Here is an 18,722-nt window from a genome sequence, read left to right on the forward strand (position 1 = left end):
CCCAGTTAATTTTAGATTAGAATACTGACATGAGTTGTAACTGAAAGAAGGTCTGCTTTAAAGATTGTGTCCTGTCGTGCCTGTACTCCAGGACCAACACTTGCAGGGAGCTGAAAAGCAATTCTGGCTTAGTGTGTGTGGATACTGTGAGGGGATTTTCCAGTGGAAATACATATTGATGGAAAGTTTTTTGAGCATTTTGCTTACACTGCAGATATAATGGGAAGTTGAGCAGACATCCTCTGTGAAAGTATCCTATTTTTAGCAAGATAAAAATGTGATTATCATTTTTTGTAGCTTTGTGCAGTTATATAAGGCATTTCTAGTTATTGAGTTAATTAGGACAGAAATGGGGCCAGCTGGAAAAACAGCTATGCAATTTCTCTGTATAGTGAGCAAGCATGATGGGGTTTCTGTATGAGGGAAGGCTTGTGTTAATAGTAATGCTATACAAGCTTGTTAATGTTAGGGAAAATTTCTTTGCTCTATGTTATGTTGGCACATACCTGCTGAATTTACAGTGTGCTGAAGGACAAATAGCTTCTGCCAAGGATATGAGTCCTGGGGCATATATGTAAAGGAGCTAGAGGTCAGACTTAGGAAAGAAGGAGAATAATAATAATAATAATAATAATTGGAAGAGAAAAGACAGTTAAAGAAGGTGTGGTAATAACTGTTTTTTTAAAAAGCAGGCTTCAAAGTGATGTGATTAGTCTTGTAGCCTGCTGAGTAGCAAATTGTATTAAGGATATTGCAGAAAATATTTCTTTGCTTTGATATTTCAATAAAGATACAGTGCATTTAAAGAACTAGTAAGTTAAATTAATTGGACCATTCTGAAAACCATTTCTTTCTGATTGTTGCAAGAAATTGAAGTAACAGACCTTTTTAACCAAAGAAGTATTTAGTAAGCAAGTTCTTATAATTAATGAAATTAACTTGGCTAATTTTGGAAAAATCATATGAATGGAGATGTGAAGGGGGGGGGTTGTTTGTTTAACAAAACCTTTACCAAAAAAACAAGTATCGTTATATGGGATTTTCTTCCTGTTCTTTTAAGGCTTTAGCTATTCTTCTAATGAAACTTTGTGCTTTTGGAGTGTGGGAGTGTGAACAGTACAACCTGACACCTGGGACTAGATGATGTTGTACCAGCTGTGTGCCATAGAAGGCATTGTTCTCATTACATCTGGGATGGGCAGCTGAAGCTCATTCAGGGGAGACAGGAGGTGGGGGCATAAGGCCAGCCTGGAAACAGCTGTGTGCAGTTTAACGATCCTTGAAGCTGAGGCTGCAGGTGCTTACAGGGGTGTATGTTCTAATTGCAGACTTGATCAGTTGGTTTCAATTGCAGTACTGGGCTTGCAGTTAAATGACAGCAAGCAGCAGCATTTTTGCTGGGAAACATGAATTTTAAGTCTGTATTTTTTTAGGTAGTGCAGAAGCTTTTCTCTACCCCTTTGTACACACCAACAGAAATAATTCTCCTCCACCTTTGCTTATGAAAGGTAGCAGAATTCAACTTTTGCTGTTATTGGATCTCTTACGTTGTAATACAAATTTCTGCTTCTGTAGGTATTTGATTTTCATCTTGGATCTAAAGGATTGGAGTTGCCCTTTGGAGGCAGTCTGTGGAGGGAAATCTAGCAAAAGCTTAAATAGGAACAATTTTTTAATGCTACATACTCTGACTTGGCAATAAAGCAGAAGTCTGGAAAACGGCAAAGTGTTTTAGAAAAAAACAAGCTGTGTAGGGTTTTGCATTGTCATAAATTGTTCACCTAATAACTTACAATTCCTTCGGGGTCTGACATGTTATTTTATATTTTTGAACAGCTAATGCTAGACAGGTTTTTCTTTTCTTAGAATGTAATGCTGATGAGAAGCTGGTCCAAATTTCGTTCAAAACTGCTTAGAATGATAAGACAGTGTTTATTCACTACTGTCGTCTTGATTTTCTCACATTTGTTGTCTGTCACCCAAAAAAATATTGAATATAGATATTCAATATTTTACAAGCCAGAGGCTGGTGAAAATGTTAGGCATATACTGCTTCATGCTCAGATTATTTTAACAGGTTAAGTGGAAATGAGCTGCCTTTTGTTAGAGTTGATTATTTTTCAGTTACTTAATTCTTCCTACAAACTACAGCATGCAGTCCTTTTCTCACACAAACTGATGCAGCTCATAATGCCAACCTTTTATCTCAACAGCATTAGTGGATAAGGAAGTGTATAAGTACCTTGTTTACCATGCTGCTTACTTGGAGAAGAACTGAGAAGTGGTGAGGAAAGAAGCACCTGGCTTTGTGAGCAGTGGACATTAATCAGTGTTGCTATATCCATCTGCTGTGAATTGGGGTTTTAAATAGTACAGTAATAGAAGTTAGTGTGGAATTTGTTCAGCCCTGCTGCAGCTTTCTGTGCTGAAAAGATAGAATTTGTAGAATTGGCTAATTGTGGCATCACCCATAGGACTGATTTTAGTGCAAGGTTAAGAACAGTTGGTACAGGTTTGAATTAGCATGGCTCATTGTAGGACAGAATCCCCTAAACTGTGGTTGACTGTCTTTACCACCAGAGTGCAGACTCCTAAGCAATTTGTGTGCTTTGGAAAATTTTTCCCATCATGCAAATCTATTGGAAAGTATATTCCCAGTAAGTCTCAGGTACAGAAAAACTGTCTTCACACACCCCTAAGGGAACAGGCGAGTTGACAGCACTAAATCCTAGTTACAATTAAGCCTTTCTTTTCTCAGCAGGATTTTATGGGTAGAATGGCACTGGATTTCTGTAAGTAGAATCAATGTAATACAATCTATAAGTAAGTAGCATAATACAAAATTCATATTAACACTAAGTTAAAACTCCTAATCACCTGGACCCTCTGCAGATCAGGTCAAATCTTAACATGTGGTTTGCTTTATCAAAATAACAATCATAATCTAGACTAAAGAAACATATAAAAGAACATGAGTCACTCACTCCATCCTCAGAGGAAGCAGATGATGACAGAGGTGTCCCTTGCCACCAGTGAGGGGGAGGGGGTCGCATTTCTGGTCCAGATTCCCATTTGGGGCTCGTAGCTGCTGGATTTTCTGGCCAATGCTCTAGGTGCTGTCAGGCTCCCCTGTGCTGTGGCAGGGTCATCAACAACACCTGCTTGGCCTCTTGCCTGGGACCTTCAAGGCCACCAGGGGAAGGGAGTGATTGTCCTGGTGCCCAGGAATCTTGAGACATGTAGGGAGGGAAAGCACAAATGTGTTTGGTCTGTCTGCTTGGTTCACAGGACCTTCAGAGCCTGAGAACAAGAGCAAAACCAACAAATACGTGACCAGCTCAGTCACAGGATGGCTCCTCATACATTGATGTTATGCTAACAGGGTTAGCTGGCTCAGAGCAGGGCTACCAGCCATACCTAGTTCAAGATATTTGAGAGGTAAAAGTGACAGTACTCATTAATACTTGCGAGATATAATTTTATTCATTTCAAGCTGAATTACTGTCCAAGTCATTATCTTTAATTCACGAGCATAAGTGGCTATAGAGGTACATAGTCCCACATTCAAAAAGGGTTTCAACACACTTATTGACAGCTGTCCATGAGCAGTGACTGGACAAGGAAGTGTGCTCTGACATCTGTGACATTGTTGTGGTATGAGAGCTTTTAGTTAAAATTTGTAGCCTGAATTTTCTGCTCTGACTGCAGTTTTTTGCCTGCTGCAGCTGGCAGAGAGAATATGTGCCTGAGTGAGCTCTCGGTCTGATCCAGTGAAAGCTTGTAATTCAAAATAAGTCATCTCTGTCACTGGATCTTGACTGCTGATTTTAAATCTCTTCTGGTTTTACTTCAGACTTGATCAGATTTTACAATACACAATTTCAAATGAGACACTGCTTTTATTATCTTACGTGTAATATTCAGACTGGTTAAACTCCATGTTAATTGCAAAATAGATGTGAAACTACCCTCTGAGAATGACAATAGCCAATCATAAATTTGGGTATTACACCAGTGTTATTTATGTCCTTGGTGTGGTACTTGGGATGATGATTTTTTAATCTTGGAGTTATGCCATGGTCTTTTAGAGTTAAATACTAGTATAATTATACATATTATACATGTTATACTAGGCAAAGCTTTGTCTCTTGCTTACAACTTCTGAATTGTAAAGTATTTGATTCTAAAGCTTCCTTCCCAGCAAGTTGGTCTATCAGTGGCACATAGCAGTTTCTGTTGTGAAGTAATCTTACAACTTTCTAGGGAAAAATGTGTCATTTACTGATCTAAGTATTGGACTTCAGAGTCCAGTGTTATATTTATTATAAAAGTTATATTCTGCTTAATAAAGCACTTTATTATGATAGATTTATTGTCTTTGTGAGGTAAGGCCTGGACAAGAGTGTGTTTTTATTTTTAAGGGAGGATTATAGTTTTACACATGTTTAGATTTGGATTCAAGCATGTGCAGTTTATCCCTTCTGCTAGGCCAGCTGAGCACTAGGTTTCCATCATAAAAAAAGGCTTTTAAAAGAGGGAGGAAAAGCTTACATGAAGAAGTTACTGATTATTTCTGATTAATAGTCATATACAAAACCTAATTACTAATGGCTGTTGAAATGTCTGAATGGGAAATGCAAAACTTGCAAGCTGAAATTTGGTGTCTTACATTCACTATGAAATATTATTTGTGGATGTGAGAAGAGAAAAAAACACCCAAAATTCTGTGGGAACAAATAAAATCATTGCTGTGATTTTTCAAGAGAAGTTTTGTTTTGAAGTAGCTCACTTGAAATGCAGACTGAGTCTTTCAGTGGTGGCCCAACGGTTAATTTACTCACAAATAACTAGAGTATAATTTGTTTGCTGTGTTTTATGATTCAGAAGATGACAGAGAAATAATGTGTGCCTGCAGGAGGATGATTTTCTGTTTGTTTTGTAGCCACAGGTATTAGTCTGAGAGTAGTACAAAATACATCTCTTAAATCTGTGTAACTGTTTTGCCGTCAACAGTCCAGTGAGTTTTTTCCTTGAAGTGAGATAACCCTCAAGAACTGCAGGAATAGTATAGTTAACTCTGTAATTATCCGGATTCAGCTGGCTTCTTACAGCTTCAGTCATTCAGGTGATGCATTGATGAGTAAGGTATTCATGCTTTAAATTTTGCTTGAAGTTCTTTACAGGCAGAAGATGACTGGCCAGTGACCGGTATGTTCTAAAAGAAAAAAGTGAATTGTACCTTATTGTGGTGGACAGTATGAAACGAATATTTATGTAGTTCAGAGGAGTTGGTTTTCTGCTTAATTTTGAAGAAAGTATTGGTTCCTTGCATAGGAAATTGCTTGATGGGATGAAAACTTCATCAGTTTGTGCTTTTGACTTATGAAGGTGTTTTTGGAAACATGAACAGTAGGAAATTGCATATGTCTGAACTATGTCTATGCTATATCCTACTTGGAGTAACTTTGTTCTCCTGAAGATTTGCTTTGTTATTTTGGAAGTCATAAAACCTATTCATTCAGTACCAGTCTTGAGGTTTTTTTTCTACAGTCTGATTTGTGTAGTTGGTACAATCACCTCTCAGCCAAACGTGTACTTAAAAAAAAAAAAAAGATTGAATAAAATGAGCTTTCAGACAATTGAGAAAAGTATCTGAATTGTGTAGGTACTCAGTTAAGAATTCCCTTTGGTTTTCATAAGCTAAGCTTGTGTCAGAATTACAGTACAGGTTCACACTGGGTGAATTTCAGTATAGATATACAGAGCAGATGATTCTGTCCTTAAGGAGAATTTGTTTTCTGAAGTAACAGACTCATATTTAAGCCTAAATCTTTCTACTTTTTGCACCTGTTGTTAATTTCAATAAACACTGAGACTGAGGACACGTGGACTCTGAGGAGTGCTCTCAAACTTTCTGTATTTCAGAGAAGGGCAGGTTTGGACGATCAAAGGAGGAGCTGTAGGTTTCTCTCAGTGACCTTTCCCCAGCTGCTTGGCCCAGTGGTTTTGTCTGACAACAGCTGAGATAGTTTTGTGTAAGGAAGCTGTTTCTAGTTTGCCCCTGATAAGGCACAATGTTCACATTCTTCTGAATGGGATGATGGCTTTAGCTGCTGCCTTTCACTCCTGAGTAATTGGCCTTTTCAGTATTTTCAGTTTTGGAATGTTCTGTTTTTTAGACTTTGCAGTATTTTCAGTTTCCCCCAAAATTTTCATGCTGGTTCTGAGAATTAATTTTGTTCCACACTACTTCCAATTGCTAGAGTTTTGTTAGTACCAGCATTTTGGAAGCATCACTCTTCGCATCTTCAGCCAGCAATCTTTCTGGGATAAGAATGGTCAGAAATAAAGGCCATTGGAAAATGGGTAATGCAGTTTGGGTTTTTCTTCAAAGCAGAAAAACTGATAAAAATAAAAATGGATCATCTTTCCCACCGTGTAATTGGGCAAAGCAGCTGAGGACAGTCAGTCCATACAGGATGGAAGTATTGACTTGAATGAGACCGAATTCTTCAGGCACTTCTTGAACCAATTTGCAAAAACCAAAATGATAATTAGCTATTTCTAAGATATACAGCTTGATTTTTTTAGGAAGTTCTTTTGTGCTCAGTGAATAATCCATAGCTGAATTTAAGTCTTGAAGATAGCTCAGACTCATCATTGCCTGTGTTGCAGCTCTAGAGAAGTGCTTCATGTTTCTGCTTATTAGGCTGGAACTGTAACCATTCTTCCAGAAGTGGAAGTTTGTTTCCTAAGAAAACTTGTCTCTTTTTTGAGCTTTTGGTTGTTGTTTTTTTATCATTCTTAGTTTAATTTTATCTTCCTCTGTCTAGTACAGGTTGTGAATGCCACAAAAAGTTTAGATACAAAGGTGTTTATAAACACCGAGGGGTTAATTTTGTTTTAAGTATAAACTTGTTGGTGGATCATTTTTCTTCTGTTGTCAATGTTTAGCCTTAAGACTGATACCTATAAAAACATTTTTTTAAAAGCTGTTAGTGATAACAAACCACTACTGCTTTGCTAGCTTGGAAGTTTGTTCTCTTTTTATATTAAATGACTGAGTTTGGTTTTTTTTTTGGTGTTACAGATAATAAAATTCATTGTAATTGTTTTCAGTGCTTGTAATGCAAGCTTGCATACCTACCCCACATGCAGTCTTCTTTTTCCTTCTTTTTGCTTCAGTATTTACAGCAGAATTGCTTCCTATAATAATTAGGTCATGTATTTGACAGTTGCACCTAAGGTTTTGACATATGCCATGGAATTCTCTGCCTACATATATTTTCAGTCTATGAAAAGTAGTCTCTCATCATGACAGTTGCTGAATGAAGTGTAAATGAAGTATAGAAACTTTCTTTTTCCTTTTTCCTCATCAGGAAGTATTGATGAAGATGTTGTGGTGATTGAAGCATCCTCCACTCCCCAAGTCACTGCTAACGAAGAAATAAATGTTACCTCAACAGATAGTGAAGTGGAGATTGTCACAGTTGGTGAAAACTACAGGTGAGATTTGCGTCTCTTTGTATTAATGAAGTTTTGTTTGTCTCCTGAGTTTGTCATGATGCTTTGGCCACTAAAAGCCCATAAAGTAATGTCACTGGAATTCTAACCAGAATGCACAGTGATTTTTGATTCATTTTTGATTAAAAAAACCAAATCAAACAAAACCCAATTGATAACAAAAAGCCCCAATCCTAAATCCCCAAACAAAGTAAGGACAAAACCCCAAAAGCTTGAGAATTGAACTAATCTGGAGTTGAGGTGGCTGTATTAGTGTGACTGATGTGCAGAATTTGGGGAAGCAAAGCTGCACAGTGACATCCGAGGGAGAGCATGTGTAGGCTGAAGTGACTATCTAGAGATTAGCTGAGTATTTCTCAGGAAAGCACCCTACTTTTTTTTAAGCTCCTGCTGTATATGCTTTCCTGTTCTTCCAAGAATCTCTGGAAGTTTTGTTCCATATTTTCAGATTTTACAGAATCTATTAAAAAGGAGTTCCTTGAAGAGAACTTCAAACCTGTCTAAAGCCAGCTGCTTTTAAAAAATAAACAGCTTTGTATTTTCCTCGCATGAATAAGATGTGTTTTCTGTAATAGCCTTAAGACTAGAAAAAATTTACTTTTTTCCCTCACCTTCTGCAGTGCTACAGCCAAAACAGCAGTAGCTCCATGGTGATTTGTGCAATGGGTTTTGTTTGTTTTTAGTGAAGTCATTCCCTTTTCTTCACATTTTCCTCTTCTGAATTTCTGAAGTCTGAGTACATTGTTTTTCCAAATTGGAAAATAAGAGCCAGTTGATTTATGTAAATACTGGAGAGTCAAAATTTCTTGAGAGTGAAATGGTAAATAAAATACTGTAGAAATATTGTTCTCTTCATTAAAGACTGTATGCTTCAGAGAGGATACACACTCCAAAGATCATTGTCCTTAAGTGTTAGGGTTTGCATGGCTAAACTGAACAGAATGAATACTACGTGCTGTAATATAGAGATGAGATAAACCCATCCCTTTCCTTAGGTATGGTTACTGGCTTAGGATCTCCTCTCCTCAAGCCACTTTGCATTTTAGTTTAAGTATCACAAAAAGCTGTGTTTGTTCTCTGAAGAGAGGGAGCAAAATAATATCAGAGGGAAAGGTCCAGAGATTTTGCACAGTCAAGACATTTTGGAAATTTGAAGTATAAAAGTTATCCTCTGAAAATATCACAAATTAGCATGCAAAAGTACTTAATGTTTGCAAATTTTTGTCTTCATACTTCTGTCATCATTTATAGACCTGCTGTTTCAGACTGCACAGGAGTAGTACGGGATTTGGAAACTCTTCAATTACTATTTACAAAGCTAAACCAGCTTCAGCTATAATTGCTGCCTGACCATGGTTGTAGGGCTGCAGGTACATGGGATGTGGTTTAAAGACGTTTTAAACTCTCTCTCCATGCTGGGCATTTGCTGTTATGTTCTCTGGTAAGGGCTGCACTAGTGTTTGTAAGTGTCTTTGGTGAAAGTGGAGTCATGGGGTATCTCAGTGTAACAAAATGCTTTTCTAATAATAAAAAAACTCCCAAGTAGCTTCTAAAACAGGAGGAGAAGAAATTAATCATGGCAAAATGTAGGCCAGTAGCTAAGGTGTTCCCCTTTGTTAAGGTCTCGTTCTGCACTCGGACACTCGAGATCCCACTGGGGACAGAGCTCTGGTTCCCACGCTGGCCGGGCTCCGGAGCAGCGATCCCGCAGCAGGATCTCCACAGTCATCCAGCCCCTGAGGCAGAATGCAGCCGAAGTCGTGGATCTCACCGTGGATGAAGATGGTAAGTTGCACTGTCAGAGAAATCTCTTCAGGAGCAGGATGGGCAGTGTATAAGGGCACTGGAGTTAATTGCATCAGATATAAGCTACCCTTCTATGAGGATATCTGATTTCCAAGCCTGTCAGAAAATCCTCTTGTGCCTTTCCTTTCAAAATTTAAAATTTAGCCATTTTCAATGGGTTTTTTAGGTCTAAAGATACAGTTTTTCTTCCAAAGCTGCCTTGGGTGTGTGTCTGAGGGCTGACTCACCAGGCAGAAATTACAGAACAGGTTGGAACTACTTCTTGAAAAATATGTGCTTACTTCAATACAGCACTATAAAAGGAAAGTCTATCATTGCCTATGCTTTGGAATAGTGACTGTTCTTTCAGGCCTTGAAGTAAAAATAACTTCTAAAAAAAGAAAAAAAGCCCAGCCCTAAACTAGTAAATTGTGTTAGGTTTCTGAAGCTGTAACCTTTCATTGATTCCTAAGATTAAAAGCTGCTGACACTTAATAATTCTATTCCTGCAGAAAATAGTAAGAGCAACTTATGAATTATATCAAAAATTGGGAGAAGGAAAAACTGAAGCTCATGTACGTTTTTGCACATTTATATTTGCAGATGGTGGTTTTGGGGATTTCTTGGGTGCGTGTTATGTAATGTGAACATAAACTTTGTCTTGTTGTGGTTCTGTCCAAGTGCATTGCAAGCTTAGTATCTTGCAATATCTAGTCTTCAAGTTGTTGTGGTTTTTGGGGTGGGATGGAGAATCAGAAAGGCTTGAGAAGTTTTGGTTGGTTAATGGCTTTTAAAGTAGAGGATGAGTTGATGTACAGACAGTTGTTTTTTTTAATGGATTTACCATGAAATGCCCCAACAGCTCTGTTGATGGAAGCAGTGCAGTGTTGGTTTCTATTGATTTGATTTAGTCTTAAAATTCATATTATAGAATTTAGTCTTGTATTCAGAAATCAAGTTATTTTTAAAATACACTTCCTAATGCGTATGTTAAAGACTAGCTGTTTCTCCTGCCTTCTAGAGGAAATGCCTAAGATGAATCTTCCAGGATTTAAGGAATACTATTTTTGGGTTTAGGCATCAAATTTCACACATGAATTAGTGTAAAGTGATCTGACTTCTGAATTAACACTGTAAAAGGCAGCTGTGCAGTTTATCCCAACTTTACTTGTTTTATCAAAGATACTGGTCTTAAAACTTGGCTGTCTGCTTCCCTGTGCATAAGGATCCTGTCTCCTTCTGACTTCCTGGGTTCATGTCTGGGCAGGGTGTTAAGAAATTCAGTTTCTCTTAGCTACTTGTTCATGATGGACCAAGCTCCCTGTTTTTCACTGGTTTGGGCAGGGGAGAATCAGAAGTGTGTAGGGCTGGTGGGGGAACCTGAGCCTGAGGGAACTCAGGGTGGCTGCTGACCTGATCACTGGCTGATCGCTTTTCATTGTAAGCTATAGATGTACTTTTAAGTTGCTCTTTTTTTTTCTGAATTTAAACATTAATACATTTCACCCAAAATGTCCTTTAAATAAATAAAACTAGTATATTGGAAGGCCACGTTAAAAGTAAGAGGAATTTAAATGTAGATATCAGGTCATGTGTTTTTAATGTGATGAGCTGGAAGACTTGCAAGAGAGAAGATATATTTATTCCTTTCCTCTCTGAGTTGCTGATACTCCTACTAGATAGAGAGAAATCTTGAAAACTACTCATATTTTATTTTGAGACTTTGTGTAAAGGATGTGTTTGAAGTTTTTTGACCAATATCCATGCAAATGTTTTTACTAAAAAAGCCTGAGCTTTTTCTGTTAATCTTCCCTTTTATGGTATTTTATATATTTAGTCATGTCATCACCTTTCATTACTTAAGAGAAATTTCAAACTTATAGCCAAAGTCTTTTTCAAAACTAAATTCTAATTATGCCACCAAGTATAGTTTTAAATTTTAACTTGTTTACAGTTATCTAATAAAGGACAAAAGTCATCAAGTGTTTTGGATTTCCAGGATATATTGCTCACTATTAGCTTTGCAATATGTAATATGAACAGGTATGTACCTTTAAGAGAGGTCTCAAATATTGATAATTTGCTTTTAGTATGTGTTGAGACTAGAAACTGAGCTTATCTTGCTAAAGCCTTTAGTATTATGTGTCTGGAATGATTGAAGTTTGCAAAGTAGTACTGCTAGTTTAGATGTTTTGCTATTCTGAGTGATCTAAAAGTTTTTCTGTTCTACATAGGCAATAAAAAGTTATAAGGATAATACTTAATCATAGAGTATTTTGCCTGTAGATTCATGGAGGATATCAGCAAGCATTTTTATCATAAAGGACTAAAGTAATTTAATCTCCTTTGTAGTAGGAGTTTTTTAATCCAGTAAATAAAATTTAAATGTCAGATTTGGTTGAGAATTGATTTTATGTTAATTATTAAAACTTGAGTAGATTAAAAAAACATGAGAGAAAAAAAAGATAATTTTAGGGTATTTTTCCACATACAAGCCTGTCAGGTATTTGTGTTGTGACTTTCTTAGCTTCTGGTAAGGCCAGAAATGAGAATGTCTTTTAAAATAGTTCAAAAGCAGGAACAGCTTAATAAAAAAGCCTCAGCAGCTTTTCAAACTTAAAGAACATGAAAGCTTTTTTTATTTCACTAGAGCCAACAGTTGTGCCAACCACATCAGCTCGAGTGGAGCCGCAGGTTGTGAGTTCTGCTTCCACTACCAGCTCCAGTACGTCTACCTCAGAGCAGGCCTCTGATGCAGCTCCAAACGTCTCCACCAGCCAGCCCTCTGCAGCACCAGAGACCACTCCCAGTCTCCCCAGTGGCAGCACTGCTGGCACTTCAACTGGAGGTACAGAATAAGAGCTTCGAGCTGTTGTGTTGCCTCTGAGTGCAAAGGAGGTACAAAAGAGGAAGTTAGTCAGCATTCTCTAAATTAAATTCCACATGAACTTTTAGTACTTAATCTAACAGTAGTAAGCTGAGAGGACAGGAAACTGAAAAAGACCATTGCTTTCTCCATAAAGATACAGGAAATTTGCTGGAGCCTTCTGCTTGTGCCTGTTGGAATGATTTGGTTATACATAACGAGCCATATCCTTGCTTTTTGAGGAGGTGGAATGTAGTTCACTGGGAATTAAGTCTCTCATTGCAGTGTGTTACAGAGGTGTTATTTCAATGTGTTGTAAGGAAGTGAAGGATGTATCTGGATTCCTTGAGTATATCTCCTGCTGTGGATAACTCCCTGGGAGCACATTTATACAGACCTGCATAGAGCTGTATATACAGGGAGCACTCATGACATATCTGAAGCAAAGCTGCCCTGTCTGCAAGTGTGGTGAGGGACAATTAACCTGGGTGGACCACAGTTGCACAGGAATCTGGGGTCTCTGCATACTAACCATGGGAGCAATTTTTTCTCCTTTCCCTGCTGATGACATGCCTTCTGGAATAAGGCAAGTGTCAGTTTGTTGGAATGCATGAAATTGAAGCCTCTCTGAGTCCCTTAGAGAGAGAAAGGAATGCAGGGATTGAATTGGAGCCTTTAGAGAAACTAAAATATATTAAGCCACAGACAATGAAGTAGGAGTGTAAGTTTTAAGTAAGTAGAAATACATCTTAAGTGCCTTAAGAGACTGTGTTAGCTAGTAAAAAGCTCTAAAGCCTAGTTTAAAGTTCAGTAGTGTTACCTTTGACAAAATTAACTTGGCTCCAGACATAATGAAAACATAGCAGAACATTGCTTGCATTTCTAGATAGAACAACTAGAGCTATTTGTGTAAACAGAAATACATGTGTAGATTTTGGGTGAGAACTAACACTACTTTCATACATTAGAATTAAGGTCAGATTAGTGTAGGAAGAATGCTTTAGAATTGTGTTTTGAGCTGATTGGATGATTTATGAATAAAATCCCCCAGTACTGGGGTGGAAAAAAACACAAAGACACAGAAAAAAAGAAGCTGCTGCTGCTGCTTGGAACATTGGGACTCTATGCCAGAAAGCTTTTAGCACAGACTTAATACTCTGAACTCTTTGCCTTTGAGACTGATGTATTCATACAATAAACAACTTTACAACAACCAGCAACTGCTCTTGTCTCTTTGAAGACCCAAGACCCATAAGAAACTCAACATCAGTTCATGTCCTCCAGTGGTTGCCATGAGTACTTCCACCTGAACCATTCAGTTTTGTTTTATTTGGCAGATATAGCTAAATCTTATTTTTTGGGTCTAGTTTCTTTTGTTATAGTCTAGATCTGTTTTTTAGTTGGTTAAATACTTAATAGTGAGGTACAGGGTGTTTTGTTTCTATTTAAGACATTGCTTTACAGTGATCAGCTTTACTAATTTTTTTCATTTCAATATTAACTTTCTCTTCAAGATGAAATAAGAAGAGCTGCATCTAATTCAACACTGGAAACTGGCCCTCCGGCCATGCCAAGGCTACCATCGTGCTGCCCCCAGCATTCTCCTTGTGGAGGACCTTCACAGCCTCATCACGCCTTGGGGCACCCTCATACAAGCTGCTTTCAGCAGCATGGCCACCACTTCCAGCATCACCACCATCACCACCACAACCCTCACCCAGCTGTCCCACTATCTCCTTCGTTCAGTGACTCCAGCTGCCCTGTGGAAAGGCCTCCTCCCGTGCCTGCCCCGTGTGGAGCAAGCAGCAGTTCTGGCGCCAGTTACCACGAGCAGGCATGTTTAATCCTTGTGACTCACAATCACACCTTATGACTTGGGATTTCAAGTTGTTCCAGATAGGAGAGAATAGGATAAGGATGCTGAATTATAAATTATTCCCTTGCTCTGCATCAGGCATTATAGAAGGGAACTAAAGGGAAAAATTGAGCTGTAATATATATGAACACAAAACCTTGAAATTTTCAAGAAAGACGTGATCCTTCAAGTAATCATTGACAGCTGACCTCTTCATGGCTGTGAGTGACTGCATAGCAGACCGAACATAATTACCTTGAAATATTCTGCCCATCGTAGCAGTTTTGCAATGCAAATAATTGAGCTGCTTTGAGGGAAGAAAAAAATTAAGTCTAATGTTCTGTATATAATAAGTATAAAAGAGTTGTTCCTCTAAAAGCATTGTTTAAGACTTTCTCAGCAATTAAATCACAACTGTAAAACAATACAGTCATAAGAAAGAACAGTACTATGTTAACTTACAGTATGCAGAACTATCAATCCTACTGATCTATTGTAGGAGTTTTTGCTGAGGTTTTTAGTTTAGTTAGGGGGTGGCGGGGATTTTTGTGGAGGGTTTTGTTTGGTTGGTTTTTATGGAATCTAGTGTGAGGAAGTTAGTCTCTCACCAGATTTATGAATTTAGGAATAAGAAATGCTAGCCATATTTAAAAATTGTTCCAGAGTCAAGCTGTTAAATTTTGAAATTTGGACCCCAGTTGCTCGTGATTGTATTTTTTATTTTTTTTTTTAAATCTAATGTTTGAATTGGGACTTTGCTTTCACTGTCTGAAGAGTGGCTTTTAAAAAGTGGCTTGTTTCTGCAGCAGGCATTGCCAGTAGACCTGAGCAGCAGTGGTATCAGAAGTCACGGGAGCGGCGCTTTCCACGGAACGTCAGCTTTTGACCCGTGCTGTCCCGGCTCTTCGTCGCGCACGACGCTCTACGGGCACCAGGCGGGCGCTGGGCCCAGCCAGGCGCTGGCCATAGACGGGTACGGCTCGGGCATCGTGGCACAGCCGCAGCCACAGCCGCCCCAGGCCTCGCTCTCGTCCTGCCGCCACTACATGCATTCTCCTTGTGAGTACTGCTGGCACGCTGCCCTGGCAGCAGGGGAACGCTCCTGCCTGCTTGCATTGATCCTAGAGCTGGCCTAGGAAAACACAGATTAAGAAATAATTAACAGTTAGGGGGTTTGAACAGAACCAAGGTAAAGTTAAATTATTTTCTTATGGGTGATCATAATAACAATGAGACTTCAAAACTGTGTTTACCATGAAAATATTTTTCATCTCCTTTGTATTCTAGTACTGGTTTTTTATTTCATTTCCCTTGGTTGGTCCCTTGTCCCTTCCCCCCAGGGAGATCTGCTTTAGCAGAATCATTTGTTTGATTGTGGTTTTTTTTTTCAGGGTTTTATTGTCTCAATAGATTAGTGAACCTGGAAAAAGGTTTTAAAAATTAAACAACAAATGTAAAGTAATATTGGAAGGGGATTCTGTTCTTCTACTCCTCCCACATGAGACCCCACCTGGAATAGCGCTTCAGGTTTGGGCTCCTCAGCACAGGAAGGGCAGGCCTGTTGGAGTGAGTCTGTGGAGCACTGTGAAGGTGCTCAGAGGGCTGGAGCACCTCTTCTCCAAGGAAGGGCTAAGAGAGTTGGAACTGTTCTACCTGGCTAAGAGAAGGCTCTGGGGAGACCTTACAGCACCTTCCAGAGCCTAAAGGAGCTCTAAGAGAGCTGAAGTGGAACCTTTGACAAGGGAACGTGGTAAAAACAAGGGGCAGTGGCTTTAAGCTGGAAGAGAGTAGATTTAGATCAGAATTAAGGAAGAAGTTCTGCCCTGTGAGGGTGGTGAGGCTCTGGTACAGCTTGCCTGGAGAGGCTGTGTTTGTCCCTTCCCTGGAAGTGTTCGGGGCCAGGCTGGACGTGGCTTGGAGCAGCCATGTCTATTTGAAGGTGTTTGTGTCCACGGCAGGGGCTTGGAACAAGGTGATCTTTGAAGTCCCTTCCAGCCCAGACCTTTCTATACCTTTTCTAGCTGGTATCACACAGATTTTTTTTTAAATTTTTAATTTTTTTTTTTTTTGCCAGTATTGGAAAACAGAATGCTTTTGGCTGCAGGTTTCTTGTAGGGTATATAGCTAGAATCGCTTTACTTAAAAGTTGCATAAACATATATTCCCATGTTGCCACTGTTCAAACTGGTGTAATAATACCGAAACATCTGTGTGAAGATACTCCTTAAAATAAATTTAAGTCAAAACCTGCAACTGTCCAAATTAAAAGCACCTGATGTTTTCATTGCAGATGCTTCCTTGACCAGACCTCTTCACCATCAAGCTTCTGCATGTCCTCACTCTCATGGAAATCCTCCTCCACAGCCACAACCTCCACCTCAAGTGGATTATGTTATCCCTCATCCAGTGCATCCCTTTCATCCTTCAATCTCCTCTCATACATCTTCTCATCCTGTTCCACCTCCACCACCAACTCATCCCTTAGCCAATGCAGCTGCTCCAATACCACAGCATCTCCCTGCAACACACCAGCCAATATCCCATCACATCCCCGCTACAGCACCTCCAGCACAGAGGCTACATCCTCATGAAGTGATCCAGAGGATGGAGGTCCAGAGAAGAAGAATGATGCAACACCCAACGTATGTAACAAATGTACTCAGAACAATATCTAAACATGTAATTAATTTCCCTCAGGTTTGTAAAATGTTGCATGTGAATCTCAAACTGTTAAATGCATGGTTAGGAATTGTTAGTGTTAAACCATGGTAAGAGGTATCTTTACAAATCACCACATTCACACGAGCGTTAGGACTGATCCTGCTCCGTTACATCTCTCAGTAGTGGCTCCAGGTAAGGCACGAAGGGGCATGGAAGATAAGGGGAGCTTGTTTCTCGTGCCCATTACTCTGGATAACAAACAGGAATTCCTTTTTAAGCTAGACAGCCTGGAGAGTACATCATAAACTCTGGTCAGATGTCTCTTGACAGCATGTTTTGCCTTGTTGTAGTTAAGATTCTTTTTATATAACCAATACTTTAAAATAAAATGAACAAATTATCATAAGGGACCATATACTGGGTTTAATTCAGGTTAGATACTTACATATCTTTACTATGCCTTTTGCTTTAGAAGAGGAGAGTGGGAAGGTGATCAGTGTTGAAATGTAGCTACTTAGACATGCTACTGTTGTTCCTTAACTAGATTTTTGATACTAATATCAACAGAGAGCTTCATATTTGCAGGGTAGCTGAAGTTGTTTTAATTCTGGAGGCAGTATGTTTAAGATAATTTCAAGAATGAGCTCTGTAGTTGCTGTTCCTAACTTTGTTATACAAATTTGCTTCATAATTAACTTGTAACTCATTTAGAAGTTAATGCTTAAAGAGAATTCTGCTTTAACTGCAACTTTTGAGGCAGTTTCCAGGTTAGATGTCTATAGGCAGTAACTCCCCACAAATGATAGAGAAGCCAGTGGCTGTGAGACAGCAAGGTAGCATTTTAGGGAAAAATAATAGTGCTAGCTATCTTATCAGATCTGGACATTTTCCAGTAGTCTGGGGATTGGAGCTGTGAATATTGACAATTCTGCAGCTTAGTGAATTTGTATAGAAATATGAATATGTACAGGAAATTGTAGGTAAATGTTGATATTAAGGGTCTTCCTTGATGTTATCTGAAGTCACCGGTCCCAGACCAGACAGTGCCAGTTTGCTCAGTGATGTTTCTCCTCTTGTAGTTTGGTTTGTAACCATATGGAATTGTTCTGCCCTTGGGGTTTTTTTTTTTTTAACCCCTCTAATTCTCATTCAAATTATGTGCAAAATCAGTCTTATAGGTGTCTTGGCCCAGCCTTCTATAAATCAGATTGTACTCTGACAACCATAAACTGATGTGTCTTGCTCTCTTACTGAATACTGACTTGAGGCTGCCAGCAGGCTTGCAGTTCCTTCAGTTCTGTGTCCTGAAATATAGAAGTGTTCTTAACATGTTGTTTTGTCCTTCATTTCTACAAATAACCTAAGGAATAATGGTCTAGTTTGTATCCTTCCTGTCCAACAGTATAGTGCCTTTTCAGGATTGGGAGTAGAGAATGGTTAGAGTCCTCTTCTCACTGTCATGTATCAAGGTACAGAGCATCTGTATAACATGTGGGTTTTCTATTTTATTTTTTGTCTAATTACCCACCCGTAAAGATTGTGTGATGGACAGCCTAGGAGTTTTACATTTATACATGATTCCTATAATTAGAAATTATGGATTAAGACTCTTTTTAGGGAAAATAAGTCTACATGATGTTCAGGTTTCGTGAAACTATGGAAGTTGTTTTGTGTTTTTTGGGTTTTTTTAATTAAATTGTGTTCTTCCAGATGTTTTCCCCATAGTTACTTGATAAGCCGAAGGGAAGTGAGACTACAAGTATGTTTTGCTGATAGATCTGTTCCCATCTTAGTCTGTACCACTGCGAAAAATGAGCAGTTCCCACATAAATTATGCAAGCTTGACAGATTTCTCTGGAGAAGTGTCACTTCACAATGATTAGAATAGTTTGCTGTTAAGTACATTTTTGCTTCTCTAGATATGTAAATTTACAAAATGTCTGGTCTACTTTGTCAGGTAGTTTAAGGTGGTACTGAACCTGGAGAATGTATACTGTTTTTGGTAAAATCTAAGTTTTTAGTTTGAATAAT

General features: G+C 38.7%; 1 protein-coding gene across 7 annotated transcripts in view; it reads left to right on the forward strand.

Moving 5' to 3' along the window:
- The window catches only part of RNF111 (ring finger protein 111), a 45,267-nt gene that overhangs the window by 12,612 nt on the left and 13,933 nt on the right, over positions 1–18,722 (forward strand). For 5 of the 7 annotated variants that reach the window (XM_005521460.3, XM_088063033.1, XM_088063034.1 and 2 more), the window contains 6 exons: positions 7,380–7,506; positions 9,146–9,309; positions 11,960–12,157; positions 13,690–14,009; positions 14,837–15,089; positions 16,321–16,672. In XM_005521460.3, the coding sequence (XP_005521517.2) occupies positions 7,380–7,506; positions 9,146–9,309; positions 11,960–12,157; positions 13,690–14,009; positions 14,837–15,089; positions 16,321–16,672 (1,414 nt within the window). The remainder of the gene's footprint in view (positions 1–7,379; positions 7,507–9,145; positions 9,310–11,959; positions 12,158–13,689; positions 14,010–14,836; positions 15,090–16,320; positions 16,673–18,722) is intronic. The other 2 variants (XM_088063031.1, XM_088063032.1) reach the window with 1 other exon arrangement.

This window comes from Pseudopodoces humilis, chromosome 16, assembly GCF_049639895.1.
Source record: "Pseudopodoces humilis isolate 2021_Gansu_Grassland_sample_001 chromosome 16, ASM4963989v1, whole genome shotgun sequence".
NCBI lineage: Eukaryota > Metazoa > Chordata > Aves > Passeriformes > Paridae > Pseudopodoces > Pseudopodoces humilis.